At 46.5% G+C, this 20972-nt stretch overlaps 2 protein-coding genes across 3 annotated transcripts in view; one reads left to right on the top strand and one right to left on the bottom strand.

Annotated features, from left to right (window-relative positions):
- Positions 1-3200: 3200 nt before the first annotated feature.
- LOC135808772 (profilin-1A-like) lies at positions 3201-11886 on the top strand. 2 transcript variants are annotated; one of them, XM_065322001.1, is made up of 3 exons: positions 3201-3400; positions 3531-3687; positions 11073-11886. In XM_065322001.1, exons 2-3 carry the CDS (start codon positions 3577-3579, stop codon positions 11349-11351), a joined length of 390 nt encoding a protein of 129 aa, XP_065178073.1. In that variant the 5' UTR covers positions 3201-3400; positions 3531-3576; the 3' UTR covers positions 11352-11886. The 2 variants fall into 2 exon arrangements, with proteins under 2 accessions (XP_065178073.1, XP_065178072.1); XM_065322000.1 differs by having other exon boundaries at positions 3201-3687.
- A 452-nt stretch (positions 11887-12338) lies between these two features.
- The window catches only part of LOC135808770 (JNK-interacting protein 1-like), a 31405-nt gene continuing 22771 nt past the window's right edge, over positions 12339-20972 (bottom strand). Inside the window, exons 7-10 of the mRNA XM_065321997.1 lie at positions 16688-16732; positions 16321-16394; positions 15696-15791; positions 12339-15297 (exon numbers count right to left, since the gene is read on the bottom strand). Of these exons, the coding sequence (XP_065178069.1) occupies positions 15231-15297; positions 15696-15791; positions 16321-16394; positions 16688-16732 (282 nt within the window). The 3' untranslated portion in view covers positions 12339-15230. The remainder of the gene's footprint in view (positions 15298-15695; positions 15792-16320; positions 16395-16687; positions 16733-20972) is intronic.

The raw sequence follows: 20972 nt of genomic DNA, 5'->3' as shown, positions 1-20972 counted from the left end.
GGTGTATGTAATGATGGATTCGTGTAATGTAAATTGTAATCATGGATTATCATGTGTGGCAGGACAGTATGGCTTGGTAGACTGAGAATAAAGTAGGGACCCTGTGTGTAAACATGTAAATGTGTGAAGGACCTGTCTCTCTGTGGAGCGGTAAAATATGTTATGTTCACGTCTCAACTTGGACGGTGAAAAAGGGATGTGTAAAATCGCGTCACTCTTGGGGACGGTAAAACTGGGAAAGTATACTCGCTCATCATGTGGCGGTATATCATGTTACATGGATTTGTGAGTTGAGTGCGTGCGTGCAGGGTATACAGTATTTTGCGTCTGTTCAAGGGCAGGGACTGGTACATGGTGACTGCTGATCCAGCAAACTGATTGCATGGTCTGTATGTGGTTGACATGGTCTGTATGGGTAATGAAGATGCTAGGAAGCTGTGTTGTCAGAAACTTGAGAAAGCTGTTGTGCTTGAGTGTGGCCATTGTAACATGTTGAGTGATCCAGAACTACAATCATGTAGTTACAGTACTGTGCACTGTATGCATCTGTATGTAAGATAGACACTTGATAGAATGATGGGGCTGGGAGTGGGATGGGTTGAATGATGCGACTTGAGAGTGTGAAAAAAAGGACTGGAACAACTATGCCTATGATAACGGAAAGACAGCGAATAAACTAGCGAGGGATAGCGTAGTTTGTATGATATGGTTGGCACAGTGAAACGACTTACTAGATACGGTATTTACGTAGATGTGGTTGAAGACTTTCTCGTAGTAGGTTCAGGAAGGAGAATCAACGTTGACAGACACTGCGTGCGATTGGTCAGACATAGCGCTATGACTATGAGGTAGGGGATTGTCCACGTACTCAGCATAAGCCTTCATATCATCTTGAGAATCTTCTTGCCTTCGTGCTTGGCATGGCACAGCATTGTTGACAGCCAGACATACCACTAGAGTGACGAAGAAGACTGGGACGAACTTCATCTTGACGAATAGGATTATGAGGAGAAACACTTGTGCAAGAAAATACTGGCTACGATTGAATACGGCAATCTCAGGTCGTCGTGTCGTTCAGAACCGCTGTTGGGCGCCAAATGTTAAGTCCCGTGCATGTACTACTACTACTACTACTAGTACTCGCAATCAAGTCATGTACATGTCATAATAATGTATGCATTTCTACCCTAACAAATTGAAAAACCAAATTCGCGAGTTTCGCATTAAACGCTAGTGTTTCTAAACCGGGAAGATGTGAGAAACAACCTGTGAAAATTTGAACCCAAAATTCCAAGGCAATCTAGAGTTATAGTCGATTGAAGATCGGAAAACGGGGGAGAAAGTAGCAAGAGTAAGAGTACAGTAAGATCGGGCGCCGAAGAACACCTCGAGATTAGAAGCGGTGAGGCCTCCTGCAGTTTCATACAGAATTACAGATGGAGCGGACTCGCTCCCTTCTATTTACACTGCAACGTTCGAACACATTTTCGTAGTTAAAACAACGTTTCGGCATATAGCCCTCATCAGGTTTGCAACACCCAGGCTGGAAAACCGGCAAAATTTAAGAACAGTCAACGCTAGAATTACCAGATTTAATAAGAACACTTTTAAAATTTGGAATTTCCACATGAGTGCAGTTTTAACTGATCGGCTTTGAGCTCGCCACAAGGCACAACACCTGTAGGCTGTAGCTGTACATACTGTAAACAGTAACTGCTACATGTACAGTCATTCCCATTTACGACACCCACTACTAGTGCTAGTTTAGAACTACATGTACATAATTGCACTACACTACAGAACAACAAGGACAATCAAGGCTTGTTTGCTGCTACTTTAAGTTTCATGCTTACGCAATCATCAGGCAACACTATCAAGCACTCTGGGTACATCCTTCGGTGTACATTGCACTACATGTACATGTACATGTACACGTACATGACAAACGTCATGACGTCACTCGACTCGCCGCACGCGTGTGAATAAGAACGGTCTGGCTAGAATCAAAAATTTCCTACAGCGCTCGAGCCCCTTCTTCGGCGCCCGATCTTACTGTAAGAGGGTTATGTACTCTTGAAAGTAGTCACAGAAGTAAATGCAAGTATGTACATGTATGTGAGCCGTGTGGTTTCCGTCCAGCACTGCACTATCTGGTGCGTACATATGTACATGGCGATACAGGATGTGTGCATGCATGCAGTGACTGTGTGCACGCATGCCGTGCGCGCCTGCTTGCAAAAGTCACACGTTTTCACCGACACTGCTTCTACAGTGTGCGCGCAGTTCAATTGATTTTTTTCCTCTACCACCAGGAAATCGCCGTGGGCTGGTTTCTGTGATCATCTTCCTTCTACTACTCACTTCTAGTTCTACTGCGATAAAGCGCGAGCCTTGTTCTAGAATCCTCTTGGTTTAGGCTAATTCGAGGCCGCTGAACACGGAGGCATTATTTTTGGAAGCATGGCATGTGTGGCACCATGTACCATTGGAAAGGTAATGACCTCAGCTACCTAAAAATAGCATCGACAAGGCCGAAAAGGCCGCGGGAGAAGATACTCGGGCCTCGAACTGCATCTCGAACTGCAGTCACGAGTAGGCCCCCCGTGTAATATGCCGGCATTTTTGTGAGCATTTTCGGTACAATCCGCGAACCCAGCACTTTGGGCTCGTGATGCAGCATTTTGGGGGAAACGGAGCACTTGGCCGTTGTGTATCAAAATAATTGAGAGAAGAAAAACTTCCCAAACAAGAACGTCACTTCCGCATTCCGTGGGTTAGCTTCTTGTTGAGTAGTTTATGAATTGTTTACCATGCCATGGCAGACTCGAGCAAGTCTCTTATTGAGTATTTTCTGACTCCCTGGTTTTGACGGCGTGTGCTGAGGATGACAAAAAAGTGAGCATTTTCCGAGCATTTTCGGCACGGTTTGGGAGCATTTTCGGCAAGGTTTACGAGAATTTCCCAAAAGCATTTTCGGCAAAGTTTCGGGCATATTACACCTAGTAGTACCTGGGCCTACAAGTAGTCACGAGGCGCCCATTCACTTTGTACAGGCGAGCTGTGACTGTACTTTTCGCTTTTCTGTGACCGGAACTGAACTCCCTACCTAGTACCTGAGTTCTAGTGAATCACCGTTTGCATGGTTTGAGCGAAAGTCATGCTTAGTCGGCACTGGAAGTTCAAAGCATCTCCATAGCTCGCTCGTTAGTGCCTAGTGGAACTGTTCGCTCGTTAGTTAAAGATACGCTCGTTTCAACACTAAAAAAATGGACAAAACGAACGACTTCAGATTATGAGGTTGTCAGCGGCACTGTTAATTAAAAAGTGTTTAGTGTTTGTGGAACGAACGAACGAAGCACCGCCTGAGTTTGGTATCACTGCCAGCTGGAGTTACAGTGTAGTAAGTATTAGTTGATTGGAGTAACCTGGTAACCGCCGCGTGGACTGCGACGGAACGGCAACTAGCAACTAGCAGCGGAGCAAGCGTCCGTTTTTTACCACTCGCTCTGTTGCACTTCGTAGATTCGTAGATTCGTAGATTCGCCTCGGTTAACGAAGAATCATTTGAGGGCAAGAATGAGCTGGCAACAGTATGTAGATTACTTGCTGGGAACTAAGTGCGTGACGAAAGCGGCCATTCTTGGTCTGAGCAATGGACAAGTGTGGGCGACAACGCCTGGCTTCGCGGTAAGGCCGGTCACTCAATCTCTGCTGCATTAGGCTGTTCTCGTACTCCGTATACGTAGGCGTAGAGCTTGTCTCCAAATAATTCAATCCCAGAGTGCTTCGGGTCGAATGTTTCCGTTCTGTGAAACGATTATCAGCTGAAGTGAGAACTGCTAGATATCATGTTCGCTAATAGTAATACTGTAATAGTCATGTACTGTAGGTCATGACTTCATGTGGGTACCGCGAGATAGGCTTTTCCGGATTATGCGTTTTTTCTTGGTCTAAAATGGAAATGGAAAGTGTTTTGAAAAACCCCTATAAATCAATTTATTATTATTATTATTATTATTATTATCAAATTTTTGATAGGGCAATCCCCACAGGCCTAAGGCCTTCTTACAGGGTACGAAAATGCAAAAATTTACCCAAAAAGCACAAAAAATGCCACCGTTGCCATGGTAACAAAATGGCGACAGCTAGTCGCGTGACATTTGGCACCATGGTGATCATTCATGGTGATCGTGAAGTCCCTATCGCTTGAAGGGAGTCGTAAAATACCGGTATTTTACGACTCGCTGGCCCAAAGTGGGTCAAAATGGACAAAATGCATTTTGACCCCCAAAATGCAAAAATATGCAAACACATAATCCGGAAAGGCCTACCACGAGACCCACGAAACAGCAATCATGATACATGGGCTAACCGCTACCTCTCAACTGACCCTGCAATTACATGCGCAACTAAGTAATATTAGTTAGGCGGTGTTTACATGAGGCGTTTCAACCCGGGTTGAGTTCGACCCGGGTCAAATTTCAACCCGCCATGTGCATAAAATGAATTGCGCGTTTACATGACGCATTGCGCTTGACCCAGGTTGAAATTTCGCCCCGGGTTGATTTCAACCCGGGTCAAGAAAATCGTACAAACGTACTTCTGTGCGTATCTCGCGCCAGGTTTGAACGGCACTGCAGATGCAAATTTCGCGCGAACGGATTCACGTGACCATACAGGACTGTAGAAGTGGACTTTTGGCGGCACATCAGTATTTGACCCGGGTCAACTGTCTTCATGTAAACGCTCACCTCTTTTGTCTATCGTACAGACTTTCAACCCGGGCTGAACTCGACCCGGGTTGAAATTTCTCATGTAAACACAGCCTTACTTGACAAGTATTCCGTTACAACACCGGGTTAGGGATATCATACATGTAGGGAGGGCATGTTCGATTGGTTGGATCCGGATCCAGATCGATTGAGTGGATCCTTTGGATCCACCAAGGCCCAATCAAACGCTGCCCTTGATCGAATCTGGGATTTTAGTGATTTTTTAGGGTTTCCATGAGAGAAAGGAACGAATTCCGCATCATCGCCTGTATTCCAACAATTTGTACACGTATCACGTACAGAGTACGATTTTGGCAAAAAAGAACCCGGTGGATCCGGTCAACCCTGCTCCCCGAGGTGGGTTGACCGGATCCAAATCCAAAGGATTCGAGTCTGGATTCGACCAATCGAAAGGGTTCGAATTCAGTGGATCTGGTTGATCTGGATCCGGATCCTACCAATCGAACATGCCCTTAGATAGATTCCAGGACCAGGTGAAATGCTCAAAACTCCCTAACTATAAGTAGAAGATGTTGGCAAAGTATCAGTACTAGTACTAGTGGTGAGTTACTGGACTGTACAGTAGCCCTCACTTATAAGTCAGGTTATACGAATAATGTCATGACGGTGAGTCAGTGGAACCTCTTATCAGTACTACGTACACTGCGCGCGAGTCAGCTGCGCGGCTTATGCTAGTGCGTTGCATTGCTGTGCCGTGACTTTGCCAAAGCATCTCAATTGATGACCTCTATACTATTATTATTATTATTATTATTATTATTATTATTATTATTATGAAATGACCCAAAGGCAATGTGCCTATCGAGGGGTTCATTTGATTGAAAGAACAGTAGATGTAGATGTATGTACAAAGAGAAGTAGGGATTGATGAGGAGAGAAATGGGGAAAATCAACTGCAAGGTGGCGGAATTCCGTTGATTGCATAAGCATAGTCAGCTGTAAATTTCCTGAGGGCAGCTTTAAACTTATAGAGCGAGGCTTCCGATGTTAGACGGGGGGGGTAAACAGTTCCATAGAATAGCAGTTCGGAACATGAAGAGAGACTTAGACAATGATTTAAATTTGGGAAGAATGATTTTATTTGGTCGTCGCTCACTATTCGTAATCTTGAAATGGAAATCAGCAAGGTAATCACGATGATGGAAAACATATCTGTGAAAGGTAGTGAGACTGATGATTTGACGACGATAGGCTAGTGACTCTAGGGAGCATTTAGAATTTAAGACAGATTTGGAAGAAGTGTAATCAAATGCAATTTTTTTCTTTTTCAGTAGAGCTCTAGCAAACCTTGCCTGTAATTGATCAAGAGTGGTCATGGGTTTCTTATTAGATCCAAACGACCACACCGTACAGCTATATTCGATCACAGGTCTTACAAACCCTTTGTACAGTATGATCATTGCCGAAGGCGTAAGTTGCTGGGACATAATTGACAGTAGGTGCACTCGATATCTGAACTTCGAAGTTATTGAGGCGACATGTTTGCGGAAATCCAGGTTGTCGGTCAAGGTGATGCCAAGATGTTGCAGTTCAGAAACCACCGTTAATGGCTCATTGTACATTTGGTATTGGATTCCTGCAGTAGGTGTATCATTGATAGCTCTATGGCACAGCACGGATGTCTTGCTTGCTGAGAATTCACCTCCATTGTTCCTGCCCCATGTTTGACATGCATCGAGATCAGACTGCATGTTCGCTCTACTGGCGAGGGTGTCTTCAGGTTTGTAAGCCAGTAGGAGGGTGACATCATCTGCAAATAGATATTGCGTGCAATGTTGCATAGCGTTGGGCAGGTCATTTATATAGAGTAGGAATAGGAGTGGTGAAAGGTGGGAACCTTGAGGCACTCCGCAGTTGATGCTCCGCTTCTTCGATTTAGTGCTATGTACCTTCACTTCAATTTGTCGATCCCCTAAGAAGCTCTTCAGCCATTTTACTGACGAAGCTGTAGCAATCTTACCGAATTTCTTTAGGAGTACAGAGTGGTCGACCCGGTCGAAAGCTTTCCTGAAATCTAGAGATATCAGGTCAAAATTAGTGCCACTATCAATATTTACAGCCATTGATTGGGTTAGCAAGATAAGTTGGTCCGTTACCGACTTGTTGCGTACATATGCGAATTGACCTTTACAAATTACACCCTGGGTCATCAAGTATCGAAGTAGACGTTCCGAGAGAATCTTTTCCATTAGTTTCGCTATGCATGGGAGAAGGGATATAGGTCTGTAATTGGTAGGCTCTTTGGCGCAACCTCTATTCTTGTACACCGGTATTACAGTGGATGATTTCCAGGAGGACGGGAACACACCATCATCAAGGCTGTAGTTGAACAATACTGATAGTGATTGGGAAAGGATATCTGCGAATTGCTTTAGTATACGGTTTGTCAGGTTGATGTCTGATGATGATTTATGTTGTTGCAGCCTCTTTGCTGCATCGAAGACTTCAACAGGGCGTATGTTTCCGAATCCAAATTTGTTTCCATCGACGTCGGCTTCATTGATTGTTATACTAGTTGCTACAGTATTCGGCGGCGTTGACTGAGTGGTGCATTGGCGGGCAAAGAAGGTACACAGCGTTTCGGCCTTCGCTTGATCTGTTTTGTGAATTTCATTGCCGTTCTGCAGGTCTGGAATTGCCTTTTTATTTGTTTGGTCAATATTGCATATTGCTTTGGCACGTTTCCACCACGCATAGCCACCCTTTCTTTCCTTGCCAAGCATTGTGTATCCGAGCGTTGACAAGTATGTGTCCTTGGCGGCTCTTAATGACCGGTGGTACAGGTTGCGCGAGAGTTTGTATGCAGCTCGTAAGGAATCGTTGAGTGGCTCCTTTCGGTGGAGCACATAGAGACGGTTGGTTCGCTGACGTTGCGTCTTAAGTTTTTTTGTGAACCAAGGTTGGTTCGACTGGGTGTTTTTCCGGCGTGTGATGGTCGTTGCTGCCTGAATTGCCTGGTCCAGCAGTGCAGAGTAGGCCATGCATCTGAAACTGATGTGCACGTTGGTGCCCTGCATGCATTCGGTCAATGGTAGTGTGCTCAGTTTCTGCCTGAGGAGGTGCATGTCAACCTTTCTGGAGACTGCGGCTGCGTTGATAGTACTTCTAGAGTGGCGTTTCTCTGGTGGAGAATATGCGCAAAATAGAGGACAGTGGTCTGCAATGGGCATGGATGTGTAACATGAAGTGACAAGATGGGGCATATTAGTTAAAATCAGGTCTAGGGACGGATTAGAATCTTTAGTTGGCCTCGTTCCATGGTTCTTGGAGACCATAGTGAAGCCATAGTCGTCAAAGGCGGACTGCATGTGTCTACCTGCAGTGTTCGTAGGGTCTGCGTTGTTCCACTCATTGTTCTTGGAGTTGAAGTCTCCCACGACAATTACTGGACGGTTGTCAACGAGGGGGTGAAGAGGACTGAATGAGTTGCAGAATGCAAGACTATCGTGTCTTGGAGGACGGTACATACAGGAAATGATTGTAGCTCCTGTTTCGACAGTTATCATCTCTGAATTGTTGCACTCTAGATCCCGGCGGCGCATAGCACAAAGGGCGGACGAAGAGAAAACTGCTACCCCACCACCACCCAAGTCGCTCCATGTAGTGCTGCACTGGGACCGGTCACGACGGAACAGGTCGTAACCCGGTATCTGAATGATCTCGTCTGGGATACACGAATTTAGCCACGTTTCCGTTATACACAAAATGTCTACTTTATGGTGGTCAAGGAGGTCTGTAATATCAGCCAGTTTATGTTTCATACTACGACAGTTCAGGGTACATATCCGAATGCAAGAATTATTGTTATTGTTGTGGGGGGATGCGTTTACTGGTGTGGTATCAGGTGGAGGTTGTTCTCTTACAAACGTTGAGTGGGGTTGGGCACGATAGGTGCGAGGCATGAAAACTGGTGCATGGGGATTGAGTGGGAACACGGTCGTGGCTGCTGTTGAGCGGGGTTGGGCACGATAGGTGCAAGGTATGAAGACTGGTGCATGGGGGTTGAGTGGGAACAAGGTCGTGGCTGCTGTTGAGCAGGGTTGGGCACGATAGATGCGAGGTAAGAAGACTGGTGCATGGGGATTGAGTGGGAACACGGTCGATTAGATGGTGGCTGTGGGCCTATTTGCCTCGCTGAAGTCCCATGGCCGAACCTGAATGGGCGCTGGCCAAAACCCATCTGCCTCGATGGCTGCACATTGGTCTTCACGGACTGTAAGCCTTGCAGCTTTTGTGCCTACATGCTTGCGAGAAGGAAAGGTGCGGCAAGCTGTGGGTGTGATGCCATTCTGGACACAGTGGGACGTTATGGAGTCTGCGTCGCAACTGTCATCAATATTGCCAACAAAGTATACTTTCCGCAGGGAGCCAAGAGAACCTCTCAGTTTGCGGCTGGTAACTGTAGTCCATTGTTCGTCGTGTTGCTGGTGTTGGTGGTGTTGGTGGTGCTGTTGTTGCTGCTGCTGCTTCTGGCGCTGTTGTTGTTGTTGTTGTTGTTGTTGTTGTTGTTGTTGTTGTTGTTGTTGTTGTTGTTGTTGTTGTTGTTGTTGTTGTTGTTGTTGTTGTTGTCGCTGTTGGGGTCGTTGGTGCTGGTTAGTTTGCTGGCGGTGCTCCTGTGGGAGAGGTGGCTGCGCAGTGACCGATGGCTTGGAGGAGGGCCGAAGTGCTCCGTTGTCACTGGAGCTATTGAGCACTGATGCCCATACGCGCTGCTGGGTCGTGGATCTGCAAGTGCTACAACTTGTAGTGGTATCCATGTGGTTGGCTTGCTGCATTTGCAGCCCATGTGCACCCGGCTTGGATACGGTATCGCCCGCCTTTTGGAATGGGGTCGGTGCAGTGTGTTGTACATGCTCTACTGACTTGAGGCGCCCTTGGTTGGCTTGCTGCATTTGCAGCCCACGTGCACCCGGCTTGGATACGGTATCGCCAGCCTTTTTGAGTGGGGTCGGTTCTGTGTACATGTGTTGCATATGCTCTACTGACTTGAGGCGCGCTTCCTGTTCCTTACACTTGTCCTCCAGCGCAGATATACGGGAATCTGATTGCACCGTACTAATAGGCGTATGCGTGTGTGCAAGGTCAGCTTGCTCTTTTCTAATCATGGAGAGTTCCCCTTGCATGTTGACGATTGCCGAGGAGATCCCTGAAAAAACTTCGTGAAGGGCGGCCAATTCAGCCTTGACTGTCCCAACTATTTCGGTCTTGATGCTTTCGATCAGGCCATTGACATCTAATATGGAGTCTTCGGGAGGCGAGATAACCTCTAAGTCACTTACCGGCGACTTGCTGCCTGCATCTCGACCGCATTCCGTAGGGTGTGTGGTTCTGCCCGCAGAACACACGTTCGCCTCTCCAGTGGAGTCACCAGCAGACCGAGAGTCTGTGTCGTCCTCCTCAACGTAGAGATCAAAGCATGGCTTCCCAAAGGCCTGCTTTGGGGTTACCGATCCTTGCTTGTAGCTATCGTTTGGATATGAATAGTCGATCAACGGCATGTTCACAGCTCAAAAAATGCAACCGCACTCTACGATGTACAAACATAGGGCTAAGCCGGTGCAGAAAAGGGATTGACAGCATCAAAGTATCCGTCCTGGGATCCAACTGCATTTACCCCTGCCCCCAGCCGGGAAAAGTAATACTTGCTAGTAGTGTGGGTGGCTAGATCAGAGTTGACCTGATGTAGGCTTCACTAGCACCATTGATTACACAAGAGCTAATCTAGCCAGAAGCAGTCCATTAGTCAATAGGTGTGTATACTTTGCGCATGCATGCGGCGCGCGCGCGCACACACACACACACACACACACACACACACACACACACATAAACTGCTTCCCGCCATGGATTTTGGTCTATGCCAGGCTAAACCAGTTTGGGGTGTTGAGTTTACGCCTTTTTTAAAAGGTACACTAACCAATGAGTTTGTAAATCATGAATGAAGACCCATGATACCTTGCTAGTAGAGGGTTTTTTAAAATTCTATATCCTTTCCCAACTAGCCATCATTAGCGGTTCTATAAAAACCTCCACATTTGCAACCTCCACGTAACGTTAGTTGGCATTAGCATCACAATCCATTCTCTCTCTTCTTCTCCCTCTCCCTTTCTTTCTCTCTCTCTCTCTCTCTCTCTCTCTCTCTCTCTCTCTCTCTCTCTCTCTCTCTCTCTCTCTCTCTCTCTCTCTCTCTCTCTCTCTCTCTCTCTCTCTCTCTCTCTCTCTCTCTCCCCTCTCATGATTCTCGGTTCTCCACGGCTCACTATATGCTGTTTATTGCAGGTGTCTGCGATAGAGGTGGGGGTGTTGCGCAACGCCTATCAGAATCCCGAGGATCTGTACAGCAACGGATTAATTGTGGCCGGTATGCACTTCGTCTTCCTGAGACGCAGTGGTGAATCGGCCCTGTACGGACGCAAGGGCGCTAACTCTGGTGGCGTGTGCATCTGCAAGACCCTGACAGCACTCATAGTCGGTTACTACGAGAATGGCATACAGCCTGGATCGTGCAATGCTGTTGTGGAGAAGCTAGGTGATTATCTCCGAGAGCAACACTACTAGAAGCGACCATGCTCCGACCTGCACATCAGTGACTTGAACCATTATTATAGGTGTCCAGAATTTTAATAATCACCAGCTGGAGTATACGATATGTTGCTGGCCAGGAATATTTTACAAAACTACATTTAGTTCTTGCAATGATGTTTCCGATTCTGAAATTTATCTCTGTGATGGAGGTTGACACATGCCCTCAAAAGGGCAAAAATGCCGGCTCTTCTTTTCTTTACCGATGAATGCATGTGCGCGGACGCTGCAGTTTGTTTGGAAAATGAAATAATTGAGATTTGTGTTACGCCAGGAACTTGCCATGCCTGAAATAGTTTTGGGTCATTTCGCTATTCCACGTCGTGAAATCGAATGGTCTTCCATCACTGCAGTCTAGCTGGGGTGCTTTCCCCTGTGGGGCAAGTATATGATGTCACTCGTCGCAATTGTTAAAGTAAGCCGCGGCGATGTACTTCCTCAGTAACCTCATCCTCATTGCTTGACCTTTTCTGCTTGCCCTCTGTTCTAACCACACCCACACTCGTCTCTAGCTGCTCCTCTGATAAAGTACTAGTGTAGATTGTGGGGAAAGTGTAGTCAGTGCAGAGGTCAGATGGCTATGTCTGGACATGACTACGTGACACCACGTATGCCAAGTTATTATAATTTTCTGAATGACCACAATAGCCATGTATAGCCCTCTTCATGTACAAGCACACCCACACACACGTGCACACATGTACGTGCACACACACACATGCACACATGTACGTGCACACACACACATGCACACATGTACGTGCACACATGTACGTGCACACACACATGCACACACACACACACACACATACATACACGTACACACACACGTACACACACACACACGCACACGTACACACACACACATACACACGCACACACACACATACATACACACACACACACACATGCACAAACACACACACACAGGCATCCACTGTGCGTCATGCATGATGGTCATGATGACTGGCAGACTAACGTTATCATTCGAGACCAACAGATCTGTTCATGTTAAATAGGTGGAGATGGAAATGATTGAAAGCCACTAGTTAGACTTAGTATTATTGGACAAAGCAGGCCTTAAAGATAGAGTGAGCAAAAAGGCTGAAACAAAAACCGCATGGAAACGTAAACACGATTCCGGAGCAGGCTAACATGAAGGTATTGTAAGAAGGAAGGAAACAAGGGATAATTTACATGCACTTGTGGGGCAGACACTCAGCATTTTATATATGTAGGACTCAGTATAGAGTCCATGCACTATATGATGTCCAGCACCCTATATAGAGTCCATTGGTCCAAAATCCACTATACAGAGTCCAGGAGTCCACTCAGTTTTGATCAGCTTCAACCTGCCGCGCAATCCCCTATAAGGAGTACACTTTTTCTACCAGTCCCCTATTCACAGTCCAGGAGTCCAGTTTATCCAGTCACGCCGTCCTGTGTGTTGTGCCCGAAAAAGAACAAACACTTTTTCAGTTTTGCTTGCCTCGTGGCAGCGCATTCCTTTCTTCGCTTCAGCCATGGCTGCCGGTTCTGCTGTGAAGTTGCTGACAGTAATCTGTCACGAGGTAACCAAGGAGGATAAGGAGACGTTCAAAATCAAATCTGGAAAGCGTCTTGTGGTTCTCTGAAGACGTCTCATCAGTGTGCGGGGTGAAAGCAGAAATTGCAGAACGAGAAAAGTTCACTGCACAGTTTAAATCTGACGAGTCAGGTACACTGACACTCTCTTTCGTTCGACGCCACAAGGATCCCCTGTTTGGCTGGCCATTGCTGCCAGTAAGACGTTTGAACGGTTTCATCAGAGCGAGGGATGAAAGCAGAAACCGGAGAAAGAGAAAAGTTCAGCACAGTTCCAATCTGACGAGTCAGATAGTACACTGACACTCTCTTTCGTTCGACGCCACAAGGATACCCCTGTTTGACTGGACAAGAGCTGCCTGTCCCACCGTGTCAAAAGGCTGTCCAACTACATGGCAGGACGATGACTGAGGTAAGGATGCTTTTACTCGTTTCGATTGGTCTGCTGTTCTGTCGTTATGCTTGAATTTTTTTCCATTTTCAAGGAGCGTATCGCGTTTGTTTGATGTTGCTTGAATGAATGCCCTAAAAGTAATCAACCTCTTCGTAATAGTCCTCAAGGACTGCAAGGACTTTGCATCAATCGTATACGATCGTCTAGCTATCATCAATTATTATAATTATTTCATGAGAAATGTATTTTTATCCCTGTGATAATTATGTGAAACTCCACGACACTCTTCCTCTAGTGTGATGTCAAAATACAATGGGATCCACAAACGCAGTGCCAGTGTACTAGTAGTAGTAGGAGGATTGCTTGTATGCCAATGACAAGAAAAAGCTTCTCAAGCTAATACTCGTATTCCCTGAAGTAACCGTTTTGATGTCACGAACATGACATTGTGTCAGTGAAACTGCCTCGTGACAACAAATCATTGTATTTCCATCTTGGGGAAGACTGACTGACGGCAACGCTGTACAGATTGTTCAAATCATCTCATTTCAATTTAGTTGCAGTGAAGTGAAACACTGTGTACACTACATGTATGGTGATGTGTCTGTGCGTCTTGAGTGTGCACAAACCATCTTATTCCTCGTATTACTAATAGATTATTGTCCCCACCGTCACCTGTTCACAGGTCTTTGAGTGGATTGATTTTCATTGAGCATCACATTCGTTGAGAACTTGGTAGTTGTGTGCTCCCATGCATCATTACGGTAATAAGCGTATCCTTGTGCTATCTATTTGTTGCAGGTGTGCTGATCTTCAGAAGCTTGCGGAACTGAGTGCTGCTGAACATTTGCATGGCCATGAGCAATGGTGAAGCTTGCTATCGCACTCTCAGCATGTGCTAGTATTATGCTGACTACTGCACTATGTTACTCTCTTACACTACTACATGTATGTAAACGTGCGTGTACCCGTCCCTGTATGCATTAGTTTCGTATAATTATTTGTTATCCCTCTTGACTTTACTTGTAAATGGGTGGACGTTTGCATGGCTGTTGGAGTTGCGTGTGCATTGTGTCTCTACTCTTTTCTTAGTGTTTTCTTGGCGTTGTATAAGTTTGTGTGTGTGTGTGTGTGTGTGTGTGTGTGCGCGCGCGCGTGCGCGCTCAATAATTTGAAAACAAATAATTAATCCTGGGCTCTCCATTATTCTCTTTCGATTCTTGTTTATTTTCTAGGTATTTTCTTGGCGTTGTGTGGGTGTGTGCATGTGTGTGTGTGTGCGTGCACAATTATTTGGCAACACTACATGATTGAGATATTGTAATTTGCAGCGTCTGCGAAGAGACCACTTGATTTGAGGCTGGTGTTTGTAGGCTTTTTCATGTAATGAAGTGGCTGCAGTGGCGCCTCAATACATATTTTTTACCTTGAGAAGTGAATGATGTAAAGGATTAAAGGGAGACGCCGTTTTCTGGTTAATATTCACTGCTTACAGCAGATCCTATGTCTAATTTCGAACTCGATAGGGGATGCCTAATTGGCTGGACTTTATACAGGGAGTGTTGTCCACATAAGACTCTTTAATCTTTATAGTTGATTTCAAAGTTTGGACTCCGTACAGTTGATTTTGGACCAATGGACTCTATATAGGGGTGAAGCCAATTGGCTGGACTCTATACAGGGAGTGATGTCCATCTAAACTTTGAGCTCACAGTTGATTCCAAGTTTGGACTCTGTACAGTGGATTTTGGACCAATGGACTCTATATAGGGGTTGGACATCATATAGGGGCTGGACGCTCTACTGAGTCCAACATATAGATTCACGAGACACACAGAGCACGCTGTGTACTGCATTGGTTTGCCAGTGCCAGCTGTCTACTTGCTGCGTGCTTCCTGGGTGGCATGTTGCACAAAGTCGGTATGGAGTTGCTTGAATGCGCGTCTGCACAACACGGGAAAATCAACAACATCAAACGTGAAGGTCATAGGCTGTTCAACATCGTTACCATGCCGATACGGGACACCCCGCCACCCACACAGTGTACACTCATCTGTGGACAAACAATTGCCATATTTGGGCTCTTTGCACAGTCCAGAGAACTAGATCGCATCTCTTTACAACAACACTCGTCTAAGACTCTTGGTACGACAAAAGCAGTTTCATGTAAAGAATTGTGAATGATACCAGCGTGTACAAATGTCTGTAAGGGTATGCGCCTGCACAAGGCTAATGGCAAAATGTTTGCGCTAAGGCAAGACTGCTCAATGAAGCCCGTGCTAGAGAACGCCGGGAAGTTTACAAGAGCAAAATGCTCATAGCTTCATAACTGCAAAACTTACCCCATTGCAACAGTGAGTGGCTGTGTTGATTGTGACGCAGCGAACACCTGGCAGGAAAAGACCTTGTCCTTACGGCGGCTGACGAATGCCCAGAGCCTGACAAGAAGATGAACATACACGCGTGCATACAAGGACACACATTATACATGTATACAAAAATTGCCGCACGCGTCAGACAACAGTAGTCTGCATGCATGCACGGCGTATTCACCCCGGCCATACCCGGGCACTTTCCCACGGTCACAATAAATTTTAAATGCAGTATCACCTAACAGAGATACTGCCCCTCCTGCATGCACTGTCACAGTATGTTCCACCATAGATGTCTCATATTGTTTAACAACTGCTTCAGAACAAACACACGCCAATGGGCCATCTGATTACTGTACAAAGTCCAACAGCCAGTTCCTGTTATTAACGTCCATAGCAATGCTTATGTAGCTGGCTCTAACTTACAAGTGCAATGCTTCCCACGATTTGTTTCCGGCAAGACTCACCGTGTATCATTGAATTTAGTACATGCACCTTTAAGCAAAGGCAAAGTACAGAATCATGTGACCAAGACAGGCCCCAGTATAGATAGCACAAACACATTCTGAGCCAAGCAAGAATCACCAAGCCATACCTATTGTTCTTTGGATTACATGAGCAGAATGTCACACTGACGAGTGGGAAGAAGAACTTCTTGATGCCACCATCCTGCATACACACGCACAATGTGCACAACGGAGGATTATCTATGGACAGGAGAAAGCACTTCAGAGCGCAACTAGCAGTAACAATAGATTTGCCCCCCCCCCCTCTGCCGCTCCCCCCCCCCCCTCGTCATAAGATTCATCATCAGATTCGGATCACTATAGTTGTTATCTTCAACTTAGAGCAGGAACCAGAATCCATAATTATATGTTTAAGTGATCATTCATTCATCAGTACTTGTATCGCTTTCTCTTCTAATGAGATCTGATGCCAAGTGTTCCTCTCCTGGCACTCACTGAATCGACATCGAAGTTCTTCTTCTTCTGGATACTCTGACGCCGCTGCAAGGTTGCAACAAAGCAACAAAAAGCACATTGAGAAAAAGCAAAGATTGGACAGACAAGGCAGAGATAGTTTACCTGTGGATATCTGTGTACATGTGCAGTAAACCCTGTCTCTAACGACCACCCCTTGGGGCCAGAGAAAGTGGGCAACATCATGGACCGGTCGACCTCACAGTAGCAGATCCACATTCCCTGTACTGTATTTACGTCAATACCGGTAGGTTGAAAAATCAAGCTTGCTGCTATCTACATGTATGACCAGCTATTGTACACATGATGTAGTGTGTGCATACGGCCAAGAGTTCTTGGGGTGTCCATACCACCTGTGACAGGTGTGATCACATTGTTTTGAAGGTACAGTCATGGCAGTCATGGCAATGACCACCAGTGAGGAATAATTGAAATCACAATAACGTTGTCTTACACGACGCGTGGCCGTTACCCAGGCCATGGTCAATGCTGCAATAGGCGGCCTTCCCGCCGCGGGCATAATCAGGCCATCAGGACCGTTTGACGTCATTATGGGAAGAATTCGACCTTTCAGCCTTTGACCTTTCCGACCTTTCCGACTATGTTGTAAGAAATCAAATCAAGCATGCCCTGTCCATCATGATGGCTGGATCTTGCCCTCCGGAGCATGCTCGATTACATACATCATGCCATGGTTCAGGGAAGGATCATTTCACACAATTTCGCAACCTCTCTCTCCCTCTCTCTCTCTCTCTCTCTCTCTCTCTCTCTCTCTCTCTCTCTCTCTCTCTCTCTCTCTCTCTCTCTCTCTCTCCCTCCCCACCCACTCTTGGTGCGTCTAGGTGGCTATGAAGTCGAGACCCTAGGTCGGCGGAGCTCCCTAAACCTCACCACCACTGCCACGATTCAGGTTGTGCGTGCTTCCCCTAGCTGCATCTCATGTTTGGCATTAAGTGGTCTTTGTAAAAAATAAAAAAAAATTATTCATGCCCTTGTCGTTGCCGCTGCTCTTCTTGGGTGGATTGAATTTCCATGTCCTGCAGTAGAGAGGCCGAGGCCAGAAGTTGGCAGAGGTCACAGTGGCCAGGCAAGCTGCATCGATGGTGACCCTGGCGGATACTTTGCCGCTAGCTGCCGTGTGTACATTGCATGAGTGGACATCTATGATGTTCCCTGTGGCTGCTAGAGACCGGCGGTGCACAAACTCCGTGAGACCCTCCATTGTGCAGGTGCTGCTAAGGTTGCCAACAAACACTACTGCTCTCCGGCGTCTTGGTGGGGCTGCAGCGACCAGCTGCCAGCTGTCGTCATTTGGGTCTACACCATTTTGCTGTCAAACCGTTCCGGTAGAACCGTCCCCTCTACATTGTGTAGAGGGTGAAAAATGGAGAGATTATACACGTAATAGAGTAAAAAGGGAGAGCCAGGCCAGGGTGCAAGCGGAGAGGGTGTTCAGGGAAGGTTCAGAGGGCATCTTAGGCCGACGTAACCGGCGGAGATCATCATGAACAATGGACTGACTAATTATTCACTTGTCCTGTCTTTATAAATAACATGTTAGGCCAAACTAAAGAAGGTGTGTGGTTCGACTAACATGGACATTTTTTTTACGGGCGGGCGGGCGGATTTTTTTTTTTAAAATATATTTTTTAGTACATGTAAATACACTGTACTGCCTTTAGACACCCAGTACATCGGCATTCAATGATTACGCAGTGTTATGCCATACATGTTGTATAAAGGGATCACTGGCTAATACTTTGAAACATTGGGTAGCTCTGGAACGAGAAGAGAATAACTTCAAGCGGTGACTCTGACTGTCCAAATCATCAAGCAAATGAAGAACGATGCGAGTTGAAAGTAAGTTCGGGAACTACTTCGAAGTACAAATTGTACAATGTACCGGTACATGTATTGCTAGTTTGGTGTCGGCGTGCACGAATACATGGGCTTTTTTCCATCGACGCTTCCTGTGCTTGCACACATGGAGCAGCAACTTACCGGTACAGGTGAAATATCGTTCCCAATACACGAGGAAAGTACAATCTCGTCTGTCCTTCATCCCAAAACAGAAGGCCGTCCTTAATCTGGAACGAGGCAATCACTCTCAACCGGACGGTCACTTCAAAATAAGTCTCGCCAGTCTGCCGGTGGTCGTATCGAGTAGACTCTACGAGTACTACATGTACCAGCACAAGGCAGCAGTCGTACCACTCACTGCACTGCACTGCAGTACAACTACAAGTCAAGTCCAAAAGGAGCCGCCTGCGTCCGCAGACTCACGCTGCACAGCACGTAGACGTACGTGGACGTGTTCAGTCCACGTAGATCTACGTCAGTCACACGACAGCCCGCCGAAAAAAGTTACGGTCGGGCTGAAAAATGTCGGTCGGTCGGGTGAGTCGAACCACATGCACAGACCTTCTTCAGTGTGGCCTTATTGCATAATTATGTTCTTGGTTTAGTTTTTGGCCTTTTTCGTGCTTTGGAGTTGATAACATTTTCCTCACTATCGAAACTATACATGGTGTATGCGGGCCTAGCCCGTCAGCATGTGAACAGTGAAGTAACTGCAGACTACATGCAGACCCGGTAATCTTAGGCTGAGTGCCAGTCTAGTCTCGACTGCGGAGAGACTTGTAGGCGCCTTCCTTGAAAGCCTGCATTCCCTTCTGCGTATCGGGCGTTTCTAGTTTTCACAAGTGATCGTCATCCACAGCCGTGGGGTAGCGGAGGTGCTCCCCAGCAAACGTTACTTTGAAAGTGGCTGTAGTCGTGTAGATGTGGCTCAATCTACTACAATAGCCACCTGGTCAGTGGTGGCCAACGCGCTTTGCAAGGCGAGCTGCTATTATTACGTCTGATTCGGTCACGTATCTCGTTGTAACGGGGGGGGGGGGGGGGGGGGGGGCAACGCAGTAACGGGCAGGAGAGTATGGTCCGGCGGATTCTGCCGGCAGAAAAATTGGCAGAATAGGCCTTATGCACATTGTACAGATGCACGAAATCCCGTATAATCTTGTAGAATCCCGTAGACCCGGTTGGGTGTTGAATGTGCAGGACCCTATTGTGTTTACTGCTATTTCCACTATGAAATGGGCCATGAAGGCATTTCATACGAAATCTTTTTCCGGCAGAGATCTAGCTAGTCGTTAGTTCAATCCCAAAGTGAAGAAGGCTTGAAAAGTGATCGTTTGCCATGAATTGTGAGGCTAAATGGGTCAAACGCGCATGTATAGCACACAATGAACACCCAACCGGGTATGTACACACCTACGGCCATAGTACAGAACTTCGTACATCTGTACAATGTGCATAAGGACTATTCGGTACTTTTTCTGGTAAGTTTCATGCATGTTTGGTATGTGGATAAAGAAATGGAGCAGAATCCGAGGAATTGCCCGCCATAAGGTTTGTATAAAATAAATAAATAAATTCGACGGGGTTCGCGTACCGGGCAGGTCAAGAACAAGGAGTCGTACAACTCCCTGGTCAAGAACCACCTTTCCGCTTCCGTGGGACGCCACCACCCCATGATCAGGCGTCAGATGCGGCTCCTAAACGGTGGGGGAGGCTCGAGGATAGATCAGATCCACCAACCAGAGGCCAAAGGCCTCGATCTAGGCACCGGCGGATTATGCCGGCATAATAATAATAATAATAATAATGACAGTTCGCATTTCACTCATTGCATGAGGTCAACGCATCTGTTAACAATTTCGAGCCAAGCAGCTCTATCAGAAGCAGATTGCACAGCATCCAGAAGCGACAGATTAATGCATTGTAAGTCTTTCTTGACAACGTCGATCCATCTCAGACGTGGCCGTCCTCGGGGTCGTCGTATGTCTGTTGTGTTGATCGACATTAGGAGGGCTTGGAAAGAGGACGATTCTTCGCCTTCCCTCACTACATGGCCGAACCACAGCAGTCTCCGTTGCCTGCAGACTTGGGATAGTGGGGTCTGCTCGGTTCTGGCATACAGCGCTGTGTTCGAGATTCGTTGTGGGTACGTGATACCAATGATGGTACGTAGTTTCTTCCGGTGCCATACATTGACGACGTCGGTTAATGTTTGCGATAAGGTCCAAAGCGCACAATTATACAGCAAGACAGGCAATATCAGGCAGGAAAACATACACAGCCTGGAATTCAGGTTGTGGCGTTTCCATGGAATGCCTGCAAATGCCCGATTTGCAGCAGACACTCTGGCTGCTATGTCTTCTGCTGTGCCTAGCATACTCCCCAGCAGCTTCACCGATTTCCAGGA

The sequence above is a fragment of the Sycon ciliatum genome, chromosome 2, assembly GCF_964019385.1.
Source record: "Sycon ciliatum chromosome 2, ocSycCili1.1, whole genome shotgun sequence".
NCBI classification, from domain to species: Eukaryota; Metazoa; Porifera; class Calcarea; order Leucosolenida; family Sycettidae; genus Sycon; species Sycon ciliatum.
Note: the sequence above shows the minus strand (reverse complement) of the source record. Positions and strands in the feature narration are given on the sequence as shown.